The sequence below is a fragment of the Schistocerca gregaria genome, chromosome 2 (assembly GCF_023897955.1).
Source record: "Schistocerca gregaria isolate iqSchGreg1 chromosome 2, iqSchGreg1.2, whole genome shotgun sequence".
In the NCBI taxonomy this organism is placed as follows: Eukaryota; Metazoa; Arthropoda; class Insecta; order Orthoptera; family Acrididae; genus Schistocerca; species Schistocerca gregaria.
In genome coordinates, this window is record NC_064921.1 from 740,813,082 (window position 1) to 740,828,996 (window position 15,915).

General features: G+C 38.4%; 1 protein-coding gene across 5 annotated transcripts in view; it reads right to left on the reverse strand.

Moving 5' to 3' along the window:
• Positions 1–11,887: 11,887 nt before the first annotated feature.
• LOC126334912 (zinc finger protein 345-like) overlaps positions 11,888–15,915 on the reverse strand; it is a 168,512-nt gene continuing 164,484 nt past the window's right edge. For all 5 annotated transcript variants that reach the window (XM_049997629.1, XM_049997628.1, XM_049997630.1 and 2 more), the window contains one exon: positions 11,888–13,812. In XM_049997629.1, the coding sequence (XP_049853586.1) occupies positions 13,498–13,812 (315 nt within the window). In that variant the 3' untranslated portion in view covers positions 11,888–13,497. The remainder of the gene's footprint in view (positions 13,813–15,915) is intronic.

A 15,915-nucleotide genomic window follows, 5' to 3' on the forward strand; every position in this document is an offset into this window, starting at 1 on the left:
TTGTGTAAATTAAGTAATTATAGAATTAGTGGCCAGTATGAAAAGTGTATCCAGTTGTACCTCAGTAATCATCAGCAGATTACAGAAATAAAACACGAAGATCGTGAAATACAAAAAATTTCTAGTTTTTACAGTGATAAGTAGAAAATCAAGTATGGAGTCCCACAAGGGCCAGTTCTAGGACCTGTCCTATTTCTGCTGTATGTAAATGAGTTGGCTAGTAAAATACACGATGGAACCACTGTACCATTTGCAGATGACACTAACATTCTAATTAAATCACAGAATGGGGAAAATCTGCAGGAGGCTGCAGTATCACACTGGTTCAAGACCAATAGGTTCATCATAAATTCTTAAAAAATTGTGGCTGTTAACTTTCATACCACACAAAGCCTCCATCCTGCAAACACTGTTTTCACTATCGAAGGAAAGAATGTGTTGAAGGTCAGTCATAAAAAATTTCTAGGTGTACATGTTCAGGCAGATCTGAAGTGGGAGGTACACCTAAATAATTTAAATAAGAGACTGAATTCACTAGCATATGCTGTAAAGGATCCTCACTCAAAATACAAGCTACTCATCTGTGCTGACAATGTATCGTTGTAGTATACAGTCGCTAATTATGTACGAAATAATTTTTTGGGGGAATTCCACAAATACTACAAAAACATTTAAAATACAGAAAAAGATTATCAGGATGATAAAAAACTAAATGTAAGGACTCCTGTAGACCCCTTTTTAAAACTCTGAGAATATTGCCACTGACTTGCTTGTATATATACAAAATACTAATTTTCACAAAAGGGAGCATCTTAAGAAAGGAAAATCACTTCAAACACAACTATGATATACACATATCAAAAACTAGGCAGAAGATGAACCTACATAGGAACACAGTAAATACAAACTTATGCAAAAGAGGAGTGTATCATTCTGGAGCTATCTTATATAACCATATGCCTTCTTACCTAAAATGCATACCAACATTAAATGAATTTAAAATAAAGTTCTTGCTTGACCACTGCTTCTATTTTTTGGCTGAGTTTATGGAACATCATTATAAGTAAACCTCATTTACCAAATTTCACTAATTGTCAATTCATAATATAGTTTACATTGTGCTTATCATGTCATCTCACTTAATAACTGCTATTATCACATGTAGAAACAATGTAGTACACCAACCTACATTATTATACATTTTTATTATGTCAACAATGTAGTTAAAATGGCTGTGTGAGTGTAGTGTACAAAACTAGACAACCAGCTGAAATTTTACAGCAGAGAGGTCACTTGAGCAATGAAACTCACACCAAAGGAGAGGATTGGGAGAGTGACCTACAGTAATAACCCTTTTTAATAAATCACTGGAGACCTAAAGTTTTTTTCCTTAACATGTTGACTGTTGTGTGGCCAACGGCAGCCAAAGCAGGTGGCTCTGGTGCACTGCTGCCAGTCTTGAGGTAGTCAGCATGTTAAACAAGGCTTTTCTTAAATGGGCGCTTTCCCCTGAATACATGGAAGGAATCACCCAGAATCAAAATCCAAGCATGTTCAGTCAGTGTTATCTAACTGCAAAATTACCAATATCCTGAGCTATAAATTTAAAGAGTTGGTTGTTTTGCCATTCCAGCACACTATAGTGAAAGGAATTTTTGCTCCAGTTGGTTGATGTTGGTTAGAATTGAAATTACATAAAAGCAGAAAAAAACTGGTGGCTGTCTCGATTCCTTACATAGTCACCTCCTCCTCTTCTTCTCCTCACGACCACCACCACTGTCACTACCAGCTCCTACTTCACAATATTCCTTCATGAGTGTTTCACACATCTCGCTTGCAACCATCTCAGGTGAGGATGTGAGGACACCATAACAGCACACAAACTTATTAAATGGCATATTTTCAAAACTATCAGTGATTTCTCTGCATTCTTCTTCAATAGAACATTATACAGGGTGTCCCACTCAAACCTCCCTGATTTCAGAGACCCAGGGGGGAAAAAAGCACAGTAGATACGACAATGAAAAATACACCACATTGTAGAGCATCTCCAAGAATTAATTTATTTATCATCAGTACACCTCTACATGTGAACCATTTGTAGCACGAAGAATATCGAGTCTATATTCAATTTCTTGCCAAGTTCTTTGTAACATTTCCTCTGTTATTTTTGCATTGGAATAGTGATATGATGTCGCAACACAGGAATATCATCCACTTTGGTCACATACACATGGTCTTTCACGAATCCCCACATGAAGAAATCAAGCAGTGTAATGTCGGGTGAATGTGGTGGCAAGGGCAATGGGTCCTAGGCGTCCAATCCAACGATCGGGAAATTTCCTATCCACGAACTTGCAGACAGCCGTTGACCAATGTGGCTGAGCACAATCTTGTTGAAAAATGATGCTGGGTTGCAAGTCTTGTATCTGAGGGCATACAAACTGCTCCAACATGTCCAGATACACTGACCCATTCACTGTTTGTTCCACAAAGAAGAACGGTCCAACAATCCTATCGTACATTAGCTCGCACCAGACGTTTAGTTTAGGGCTATCACAAACATATTCAATGACAACAAGTGGATTTTGCGAACCCCAAATCCGAACATTATGCCTATTAACCCTTCCTGATAGATTAAAGGCTGCTTCATCTGAGAATAAACATCTTTCCATGAATCTGGCATCCGTATCAATACGCTGCAGCATATCCACAGCAAATTGTTGTCAGCGTGGTTTGTCGTTCGCATCAGATGTTGCAGAATTTGCACTTTGTAACCACACATACGAAGACGCTCATGAACTACACAATGCATTGTTGATCGAGGTACATCAAGTTGCCTAGATGCTTTACGAATTGACTTACATGGGCTTCTGATAAACGTTTATCTGATGGCCTCCGCTGTCTCTTCTGAAACTCCATAACGTGCACCACCAGAATGTTTCAGATCATTTCCTGTTGCCAGAAACTTCCTATACCATTCCTTAATTGTTCTCGTATCTGGTGGATCACATTCATACACGTGACATTAATTTCTTTGCACAGTAATAGGCGATTTTGTTTCTGCAAAGCACGTTACTGCTTGTGCGTGCTGCTGTGGAGTCGCCATTTGCACGTCATGTGACCATGCTGCACTCTGGTGACGATACTTGGCACTTCTGATGCAGGAATATAAATTCTTTGAGATGCTCTACAATGTGATGCAATTTTCATTACCGTAACTCCTTTTACAATGTGGTCCATTTTTCATTGCCGTATCTCCTTCCCCCCCTCCCCGTTTGAGTGGGACACCCTGTATTTCCGCTATTGATTAGGGTTTTGAACCCCCATACCCAGTCTTTGTGAAACAATTTAATACAGTCCATTGTGTTACAGAATTAAAAGACAGCAACAAATGTATGTAAATGAGTTGGCTAGCATATCAGAGGCTGTAGAATGCCAAGTCTGATCCCTTCCTTCCTTTCGAGGGATGAAACTGATTTCTTCACACCTGTCATTTTGTATTTGGCATTAACAGAGAGTACGCCCAGGTCTAGAGGCTGCAGACAACTTGGAGAAAGGAACATAATATTTACAGTCCTAGAAATGATGTTTCCTTGGGATGTACAGGGCATTGGTCAATAACAAGAACAATTTTCCTCCCTACTGCATCCATTTTTGTGTCTAAACACATTAGAAATTTTTAATCTCATGAAGATATCTGACATCATCCAACACTGTCTTTGCACAGTACAAGGTACCATTTTCAAAACATTTGGATTTTAAACTTTCTTATTATTACTGAAGGAAATCTTTAACTTCCATCACTATTTAGACACGATAGTGTTGTCATCTTTTGTTTACATTTTTTCTCTCTGTGGTACTTTTCCCCCCCTTAACAGATTATGTTTTTGCAGGAAGCAAATTAGAAAAGATGCCAGTTTTGTCAGAAGTGAAAATGTGTGGGGACTCGAAACGCTGTATCGGCAGTGGAAATATAATGTTTTTCCAACAGTTTACATTTTTCCACAAAGTCACTCTCTCCACATACACTTTGAAATGACAGATTGTGACTTTATTTTTTATAAATGAACAATTTAGCCATCCGTTCTTCAGGGTGATTTCACGAGCTTTCTTTTGAGTATATTTCCACCCACTCAAATGCTGATAACTTCTAATTTCTTGAAACCATTTTAAAAGAGTATTTTCTGTACCATGGAATATAGAGATATGAATATAGACATGAATTCTTTTTCTTTCAGATCCAAAGGAATTCAAGAATGCATCTTTATTTTTGGAGTATGACAACATGTAGACAGTACTGAAAGTTTTATGTTACCATGGCAGATGATTGTCAGTTTTCGGTGAATTATAAGCTTCCTATGTTTGCAGGCCATCATTCCACAAAACTAAAACTTCAATAAACAATACTTTTCACAATTCTTGGACTCAATGACTGTGACATCACATCATATGGTATCATCCAAAGATCATGGTGCCATAACAAATTGAGAACCACCCACCAATACCACAGGAGATAATGACGTCTTGGATGCATACTGCAACAACAAATGGGAAGTGCTGGCAAAAATCACACCCTCTTTTAGTCTGCGGTGCCACCACATCGAGATGCAAAAATACGGCTGAGCATAACAACATTCGTCCCAGTTCATAATCAACGATTAAGACAACAGCATTATCTCATAGGAGGTACCAGTTAATATTATGTCTTAGGCTGAACTTTAACTGTGAATATCGTGTCTAGGTATTTCAAGTAAAACGACAAATAAATTTGTCTGTATCAAGTGATACTTTAATATTCAGACACAGTTTTAAATACAAAGCACATTCTGGGGAAATGGATTATACAAACTTATGTAAATCTTCATATCTATTTTACAATAAAGTGAACTAATATTTTAAATGTTCATTCTCCTTTTGGAGCAAACAAAGAACCCACCATTATACAGACCATGGTATTTTCATCATGTACAACAGGTCATGTGGCTTAAGTCACATACTACGCAGGGCAGAAATTGATTTCCAATTTTTCCACCTTCCATAAATTTAGGGACCACAAAATGTAGCATCTATTTCTGGCAAAATTCACATCAGTTTTGTGTGTTTGTAAATGATTAGATGCACTAATGTAAAAGGTTATTACACTACATCCCACCATGAACAAGGACCTTGCCATTGGTGAGGAGGCTTGCGTGACTCAGCAATAAACATAGCCTTACTGTAGGTTCAACCAGCTGAAAGCAAAGGGAAACTACAGCTGTAATTTTTCCCGAGGGCATACAGGTTTACTGTATGGTCAAATGATGATGGCGTCTTCTTGGGTAAAATATTGTGGAGGTAAAATAATCCCCCATTTGGATCTCCAGGCGGGGACTACTCAGAAAGACGTAGTCATCAGGAGAAACAAAACTGGCATTCTACAGATCAGAGGGTATAACGTCGGATCCCTTAATCAGACAGGTAGGGTAGAAAATTTAAAAAGGGAAATGGATAGGTTAAAGTTAGATATAGTGGGAATTAATGGAGTTCGGTGGCAGGAGGATCAAGACTTCTGGTCAGGTGAATACAGGGTTATAAATACAAAATCAAATAGGGGTAATGCAGGAGTAGGTTTACTAATGAATAAAAAAATAAGAATGTGGATAAGTTACTATGAACAGCATAGTGAATGCCTACATGAATATTAAAGAGACCTTTGGAGAAAAGAACCACAAGAGCTCAGATGGAAACCCAGTTATAAGCAAAGAAGGGAAAGCAGAAAGGTGGAAGGAGTATACAGAGGGTCTATACAAGTGTGATGTACTTGAGGACAATATTATGGAAATGGAAGAGGATGTAGATGAAGATGAAATGGGAGATATGATACTGCGTGAAGAGTTTGACAGAGCACTGGAAGACCTGAGTTGAAACAAGGCCCCAGGAGTAGACAACATCCCATTAGAACTACTCACGGCCTTGGGAAAGCCAGTCCTGGCAAAACTGTATCATCAGGTGAGCAAGAGACATGAGACAGGAGAAATACCCTCAGACTTCAAGAAGAATATAATAATTCCAACCCCAAAGAAAGTAGGTGTTGACAGATGTGAGAATTACCAAACTATCAGTTTAATAAGTCATAGCTGCAAAATACTAACGCGAATTCTTTACAGATGAATGGAAAATCTGGTAGAAGTCAAGCTCAGGGAAGATCAGTTTGGATTCCGTAGAAATATTGGAACACATGAGGCAATACTGACCTTACGACTTATCTTAGAAGGAAGACTAAGGAAAGGCAAACCTATGTACCTAGCATTTGTAGACTTAGAGAAAGCTTTTGACAATGCTGACTGGAATATTCTCTTTCAAATTCTAAAGGTGGCAGGGGTAAAAAACAGGGAGCAAAACGCTGTTTTCAATTTGTACAGAAACCAGATGGCAGTTATAAGTGTCGAGGGGCATGAAAGGGAAGCGGTGGTTGAGAAGGGAGTGAGACAGGGTTGTAGCCTCTCCCTGATGTTATTCAATATGTATATTGAGAAAGCAGTAAAGAAAACAAAAGAAAAATTTGGAGTAGGTATTAAAATCCATGGAGAAGAAATAAAAACTTTGAGGTTCACCGATGACACTGTAATTCTGTCCGAGACAGCAAAGGACTTGGAAGAGCAGTTTAACGGAATGGACAGTGTCTTGAAAGGAGGATATAAGATGAACATCAACAAAAGCAAAGCGAGGATAATGGAATGTAGTCGAATTAAACCAGGTGATGCTGAGGGAATTAGATTAGGAAATGAGACACTTAAAGCAGTAAAGGAGTTTTACTATTTGGGGAGCAAAGTAACTGATGATAGTTGAAGTAGAGAGGATATAAGGTGTAGACTGGCAATGGCAAGGAAAGCGTTTCTGACGAATAGAAATTTGTTAACATCGAGTATAGATTTAAGTGTCAGGAAGTCGTTTCTGAACGTATTTGTATGAAGTGTAGCCATGTATGGAAGTGAAACATGGACAATAAACAGTTTGGACAACAAGAGAATAGAAAGTTTTGAAATGCGGCGCTACAGAAGAATGCTTAAGATTAGATGGGAAGATCATTGGAAGTAATGAGGGGGTACTGAATAGAATTGGGGAGAACTGGAATTTGTAGCACAACTTTAACTAGAAGAAGGTATTGGTTGATAATACACGTTCTGAGGCATCGAGGGATCACAAATTTAGTATTGGAGAGAAATGTGGGGGGTAAAAATTGTAGACTTAGCAGATTCAGAAGGTTGTAGGTTGCAGTAATTACTCAGGGATGGAGAGGCTTGCAGAGAATAGAGTAGCCTGGAGAGCTGCATCAAACCAGTCTCTGGACTGAAGACCACAACAACAACACACTACATGAGTGAAGACAAACAAAGCCTTCGTTCTTTGAAACTTTTTAAGTGCTGAGTGGGAACTTTCACTGGACTGTTTGCTTTTGCAAAAACTTCAACACCTTTTTGATCTAAAACAACCGTTGTTTTGTTGGTTTGGCAGTATTTAAGCTTTCAAGAATGATTGTTCTGTTGAAAAGCAGTAGCATTTTCCCGCCAGTGAACCGAATGCGCTGTCAAATTAAGGTTTTTCCGGACATTACTTGTCTTTTACCGCTCAATTCGAAGATTGCAAACCTGGAGACCATTAATTTCGACCTTTAGTGGGCATTCATAGCTGTGTGACCCATGCTTGGCAATACTGCCAATTCAGCTGAATGGTACTTAGCATAGAAGTAGAACTGAATGTAGGGTAATTCCATTTTTATGTTAGGGGAAGGATTTCAGTGCTGTCGAAAAAAGTTACAAATTTCGTTTTCCAGTCGCTGTAGTTAAGAGCGCGGGCACTATTCGCTATAGAGACAGATAGCCGCGAGTTTAAACAAACTAGAATTGTGACCATCAGACAGGAGAAGAGAGCTGCAGGGACACAATCTCTGCCTCTGTTTATCAAGAGCAGCAGCCTACAACAGGACTGCACATTGTTATCGAGATTGCCAATCTCTTCTGGTGTTGTAAGGGTGGTAATTGAAATCCGTGACAGACAGGACTAGTCACTTCACTTTTTTCAAAATAAGAAAACCATAAGCAATGCAAAACACACAGCATTCAGATGAGGGCTATTGCTCAATTGCTTGTTGAAGTTAGCAGAATATTGTTAACAACATACTTCAGGCCCGACCTCTAGCGGTATTCAATGCGACCACAGTTCAAAACATCTGCCACCTAATTGCCACATTAAAGGTTTCCGCATTATACAATCTATTGAGCTTTGGCTAACAAACAAACATAAGTGTTTCTCTGTTGTGAAATGCTAGGTCCCATGGCTGAGTACTACTACGATGCATTACATGGCATGTATCTGAAGTATATGGGGCATTCAAAAAGAAACGAGTCGGAGGCATAATTACAGAAACCAGTACCTGTATGTTAAAAATATTGACCCTGGCTGTTGAGACACTTGTCCCACTGTGACAAAAGGCAGTGAATGGCTGTCTCATAAAATTACCGGGGCTGCGATGTTAACCAGTTCTGCACGTACAGCTGGATGTTGTCATCCGAGGTGAATAGTTTACCACTCAAGGGCTCTTTTATGGGGACTAAAAATGGTGTAATTACAGGGAGAGAGGTCTGGACTGTATGGAGAGTGGCTAAGAAACTCCCATTTGAATTTCTGCTCGAGTGCCATGATTGTGTTGGCCGTATGAGTCGAGGAGCAGAATGACCCCAAGGGGTGAGACTGCCTGGTCATTTTGATTTGATCGCTAGGCAAAGGGTGGTAGGTTTGCAAGTAATGCTGGGCATCCACTGTTGTCCAATGCTGCAGGAAGTGAATCAGAAGGGGGGCCATATTGGTCAAAGAAGAACGTCAGCATAAGCTTTCCTGCACTCGTGTGGATGGTCTTGGCTTTTTTTGCTGGTTGTGACCCTGGATGCTTCCACTGGGGACTCTGTTATATTGACTCTGGTTCGAAGTGATGACACCATGATTCATCTCCAGCCACCACTTGTGCCAGGAACCCATTCCCTTCCTCAGTGCAGCACTGCAGATGAGCAAGATAGTGGGCCATACGACATTCTCCCTGGTGTGGTTGAAGACTGTGGGGCACCCAATGGGCACACACTTTGCACATGTGCAGTTGTTCTTTCATGATGGTGTGAACACTTCCGACACTCAATCCAACCACGGCACCTATGGCTTTCACTGTCACTCGGCTGTCTTGGGTAATGAGTGCACCCACCTGCTGGACGATGTCATTGATGATGCAGTGTGGTGCTCCAGATAGTGCATCATTGGCTAACGACACCCTTCCTTCCCTGAAGTGCTTTGTGCCATGCCATGACCCTTGCAACGGACATGCAGTGTTCGCCGTACACTTGTGACATTCATCGATGATGTCCATTCCTCCTACTCCTTCCACTGTCAGAAAACTAACAACACCTCTTTGCATATATGTTGACACCTGCATGTAACTGTCTGCAACGCGACTAGGAGCGTTGGACAATGGAAGCATGCTGCTGCTAGCTCTGTATAGTCACGTGACATGCACATGTGTCCTCTAGTGACGGGCTGTTAACTTTCACGTTCTGGTCAGAACCACACCTTGTTACATACGCCATGATATTACCCTCCTGTCACCAGTTTGTGCATTCCAGACTCCGGCTCGTTTCTTTTTGAACGCCTCTTATATACTATTCAACTGTCCACAATTGACATGGTGCCCTATCATTGTGGGCATTGATACATCGTTGTGTTCATATACTTTTTATTTTACAAACGATTTCTTACGTGAACTATAATCCTAATTTGGACTTTTCCAGATGATGCACTATTCCAATAACTGAGAATTGGTTACATTGTCGATATTTATATGGAGAAAATGAAGCTATTTCAAACACTCTCTGATAAAGTAGTTCATATGGATGCAAATTCTACGAAATAGCATTTAAGTAATTTCGCATTTTGAGGCAGAATTCGCATTTATTGCAAAATGCAAAATTTTCCTGTCGCTATCCATTATCAATGCGAGGAAAATCAAGTGATTGACGCAACAACCACAATCTAGGTATGTGTCGAGTGAAAGCATAGGTTACTATTTACTGTGGCTTACGACACAAAAAACGATGGACTATGAAGTGTGTGAAACTGTAAGAAATCAGAAACTGAGTCAGGCATGTTAGAAATTGCTTTAAAATGGGATTTTAATGTCCAGAACATTTTATTGTTATTTCTTAAAAGTGAATTTTTCTTCTTAAACTGAGGTTCATTAAATGTGGTGAAGAATGAGGTTGTTCTCATTGGAGTTTCATAAGCACATAAGTAAATATTCATTAAAAATGTGTTCATTAATTTGAGGTTTTCCTATATTTGGCAGAAGCCACTACGGCTGATATTTGGCCAATAATAAACCAAGAACTTACATGACTATCAGTCTGAATAGTTGTACTTACATGAAGATTAATTAGACCTAAAATACAAAGCACAGAAAATATTTCAGAAGCTTCTGCAGTTATCTTTACTAATGTTGTGCATATTGATCAAATTCCCTGTTTCTCCTTGCCTGCTCTGAGTACCGTATTTACTCGAATCTAAGCTGCACTTTTTTCCAGTTTTTGTAATTCAAAAAACCACCAGCGGCTTAGAATCGAGTGCAAAGCAGACGTTCTGAAACATGTTGGTAGGTGCCACCACAACTAACTTCTGCCGTCGAATATATGTAGCACTACACAGGCATGCTTTGCAGGCACAAAGATAAATACTGGTGCCAAAACCTTTGTGTCAGTAAATAAATTTAAAAAAAGGTGGAAGACGAGCTTTATTCTCCACCCCGAGTTTCGACCACTACATTTTGATTCATTATCCAACGAATTAAATACAAATTCTGTATTGTTCACCTTCTAATGTAGCAGCATTTCAATGTACTACAAAAATCCGACTGGCAAAACTGTTTGGGATGTTTGTCAATATGGCCAACTCAACTTTCTCAATTTTTTCCTACCACTGAGAAGAGATGGTTGCTAATTGGAACTTTTATGAATTGTGAATCACATGCAGTATTCTCTTCACCATAAGAATAATACGAATATAAACATTTTGCCATGTATTCTTTCATGTTTGCTGCTATCTCATTTAAATCCTGTCTGCCTAATAAACTACAAAACTAGAGTGAGACAACAGCAAATGCGGAAGAATATACATATCATGTCATATTTATATTAGTATTATTCTTATGCCTAATAGTGATAAAGTCAGAAATGAAGCACGGCAATTGACTATATTTTTAAATCTAAGATGACTCTAATTTCTATGCAGAATGTAATGTACTAAAGAGGCATCTGCAAAGATTTTCAAATGAAGAAAAATTTTTGCTAAACTCTCGTTCAGACCATCTTCTATCATACGCAGTCTATTATTTGGTTCTTGTTGATCATTATCAAAGAAAGCAGCAGTGTAAGTAACAACAAATAGCAGTCTCTTGCCATTGTTTCACTAATGAGACAATTCCTCTCATTTTTTTTTTTTTAATTGTAAGTGGGGATAGTGCGCACAGAAGCCAGCCATGCCATGAGCGGCGACAGGCCGTAAACAGAGTGCAACAAACAATGCATGACACAGTGCAGTAGGGACCTAATACATTTTCAGCTTAGAGTGATGTAAACACCTATAACAATGAGAATGGCACTTATCAGATGAAAGAAAAATAAGCAATCAATTCAAACCAGACGAAGCATGTGAAAAACGAAGGGTACCCATATTAATACGGACAGAGCGCCTGACGCAAAGCAATGGCTACCTGGTAAAGCTTAACTGCTAAGCTTACGACTCGAACCAAACTACTGTAGCTGTGGGCAGTTAGTAGACTGAATACAATCAATTATTTTAAAACAATATGGACATGAAAAGCACACCAATAATTTTTATTTCAAGAATCTCTCATTCTTCCAATATTGCATCATTATTTATGGAGCAAAGAAACAGAAAAATTTATACACACAACTATGAATTTCAATAGTTTGAAAACTGATAATGAACAAAATGAATAAAAGAACAAAGAACGGCACACGGAGTTTTATTTTGTAAAATATGGAATGAGAGACAAAGTAGTACATCTGTAACACAAAATGTCTTATCAAAACAGGTAACTGAGCTGTCTAGCTGTCTCTTCCATATCAAACTGCCGCATTGGGGGGAGGACTAGGGACTGTAGCACTCATCAGTCAGTCATACACAGTTTAGAAAAAAACTGTCCTTTTTTTAAGGAGTGCAACACAGCACTGCCATAATGAAGTAAAGGGAGACCATTTTAAAATACCAGTTTGTTTCTGGAAGAGACTACCAAGACATCTATCAAATGCTCAAGAGAAAATTAATCCACTCCAGTCTTATCAACTGCTTTATCACTATATGAAGCACACTCATAAACCTCCTCATATATCATTATCCCTTCAAAACAATATTCAAATACACGACAAAAAGAACATTTTCAAAAAAATCCCATGACTTACCACACATCAGAAAATTTTCTTTTTAAACAATATACAACTCAGATAATGGCACTTTAATATACACATTCCTTCTAAATCACAAAGTAGTCTAAATATGTCACTTAATGATCAGAAGAAAATAGTGCTGTATTTTTCTCAGAAACTTTTACAATTAACCAACACAGCATCATTTGGGGTATACTGTATCAAAACATTCCTCTGTTGTAGTTGCTTTGGTTCTTCTATTAGCATCTACAGCTGACCAAATATTTCATTTTTTTACATATCAGAAAGTAATATTAAACAATAATTTGAACATGGATAGTACCTCTTAAATGTTATTATAAAATTGGCAATGTCAGTTGGAAAATTAAATGTCTTGCCATTTAACTGGATGTCTATCTAATACTCAGAATTTCTTAAATGCAAGGAAAGTGAAATACACACAGAAAACTTTAATACCCGAAGAAAATATTTTCACATGGTGGTAAATTTGTCATAAAACTGCCAAGAATTAACTGACTGAGGATACAGACATATTTAAAAGAAATGGAAGATCCTGATTTTTTGTCTGATCAGATACAGTGGAAGGCTTTTTAAGAAATAAATGCACCTAAAATAATTTACCATAGAAAACTGAAATCTTGACTAAAATGTATATGGCTTAGGCATTCCCCTAATTATTAGTGACTGCCTAATCAGGTAACAGTTGCCTAGTGCAAAGGAAATAATCCATCCCTTTGCTCCACTCTACATGACTAACCCAGTAAATTTAGGACAACATTCAAAACTCGTATTTTTATTTCAGTGTTCAATATCACTAGCTGAGTCTTAAAATGGCATTCACAAGGAAACAAAAGTTTCACGTGATCATATGTCAGTGTGTTAGTTTGAATTAAAAATATTCTGGCACTCGTACAGGTATCCTACGCTTCGGTACTCAAGGTTTACAACACCTTGTAATGCATTTCGTCAACATGTGCCACACGTTATTCTCTTCATATTTGTGCATCTTTCTTTAACCTGTCCCTTCAGGCAGGGGAGGAGTAACACAACCAGCTTCACGAGCGTGGTCTACAAGGAGAGCTCCAGTCCGGAAGCCACGACCGCAGTCTGCGCAATATCGTGGGCCTTCCTCGCCCTCAGCTCCAGGGCCTAGTTCAGCAGCATGTTTCCGCCGTAGGTGCAAACTTAGCTTCCCGCGTAGTGTGAATGACTTGTTGCAGGCTCCGCACACATATGGCCTTGATCCAGTGTGCTGTCTGGCATGTGCTACAAATGCAGAACGCCAGAAGAAAGCCTTTCCACACTGTGGGCAGTTGTACTGTTTTACCTGAAAAAATTTGAGAGAGGAATAATACAATGGTTCGGAATTTATGGTATCATCTGAAAAACTACTATTTAATCAATGAAAAGCAAAATAAGACACTGTTTAAGAATTCCAAGTATGTAATCACACAAAACCATATTTCTTGTCTTAGTATTTTCGCTTCAAAGCTTTTGGCTGAGTCATAATGAGAAATGTATTACAGGCATACTATTTATCATACTTGTGTGATGTAATCTGCTTCCTCACAATTATTTACTCATATACATTAGTCAGTACAAACAAGGAAAATTGTGTGTTTTGTAGAATATAAGACTTGGGACAACTGGAAAAGTTTACTCTCACATAGCAAAACTTACCAACCAAAAACATGAAAATGTTTCTTAGCACATGTATAGCAGCTGGCAAAAGATGTTACAAACACATCATGGTAACAGGCCATAAACACAAGTCTTTTATATTATTGAGAACAGAGGTTAAGAAAAAGCACATATACATTACTTTGTTGTGAAATGCTAAGGTGGCATTATCATCTAGTTGTACGAGGATTCTGTCAGATGGTGATTAAGCAAGAAGTGGATGTACCACTAGCACCTGATGGTCCGTGGCGTACAGACGTTACATGAGAATAGCTCAATTATATGTTCCACTATCACACTCTGTTGTTAATTCTGATATGATCATTTACTCTATAACAGGTTCGTTCCACCAAGCTCTTCCCATGTCACACTGCATACGAGTGGCAGTTTTCTTCTGGTTGTCAGAGATGACTTTCCTAACAGCTTCATTGGTGAATGCTTCAGTCGCAGAGTAATTTTTATTTTACTTTATTTATTACTAGCAACAGTCTTTAACTTGGGCCTACACAAATTCTACTGGGTTGAAATGGCAGCTCAGAGACTGTATGCCTATATGTTTTTTGCCAGCTGGTCTATTTTATATCTGGCAAAACACATTTTATGGAGAGATATTAAGAGTTTCACAAGTTCCACCTTTTAACACCATATCTTACTTCCTCATTGTGATGCTGAAGACATCAATATTTCCTCCTTCCACTTTGCCAAGGTAGATATCTCACCAATAACAACAGAATGGTTGTGAGGATTATCAAGGCAACTGTTGACTGTGTACGCATATAATTCATAAAACCATCTCCTTCAACTGATCTTGTGCAGCAATCCTCTGGCAAAGTGAGTGATGTTAACTTCCCAACTTAATTACATTTGACAAACTCCTCTGACATTGTACAGCAACATACAACAAACAATAGTAATAACAGATAAAATATTAGCCTCACAACTTTAAGAAATGAAAACACACAAAATCTCAATGCGCAACCAATGACCCCACAGTACAGAAAGCTGTCTGAGGTGTAAGGGAAGTGGCATTTGTTATACTGGAGAGTTGGAGCTTTGACAACTGTTGGTGGTTGCTGCTGCTATACGTCACACTAGATTGACTTAATGCAGGCAGTGCCTTTTATGTGAGCCTCCCTACAAGCACTGCCAATTGTAATTAATTTTAAACAAAGTAAAGTTTAATGTAAAATGTTTACAGTGCTTAAGACAATTTCAATGACATCTTAAAAATGTACAGTGAAATGATTTAGTTTTCAGATAAACCTATCAGTGACAGCATCTGAGTAGCTGCTTCTCCATAAGTCTCCTTTAATGTGAAATATAATGCACGCTCGAAATTTCTACTGGCACTTCTATGGAATTATAAAACTCTGCACAGTTTAGAGAAATGGACTGATAATTTTGTATTCTGTAAGTTATGAAAAAACAAGTATGATGATCCATAAATTTTTAATTTCAGCATTGTTTCTGCATTTGCAGCCACTCTATAGTCCAAACGTCACTGTAAAATGCATGGTGGAGAGTATTTTGTACCAATATCAGCCATAACTTTTTTCTTTTTCTTTTTTTTACACAATGTGTGTATTTGGAGTTCTGCCAGATACATCTTACTTTTCAAATGTTTTTTGGGTCCTTGCTTTAAAACTGAAAAACAAAACTTAATTTACAATGTGATGGTTTCACTCTGTGTGCTGGTGTAGTTAAGAGAGGGAGAGGGAGGGAGAGGTGGAGCAGAGGGGGGGAGGGAGAG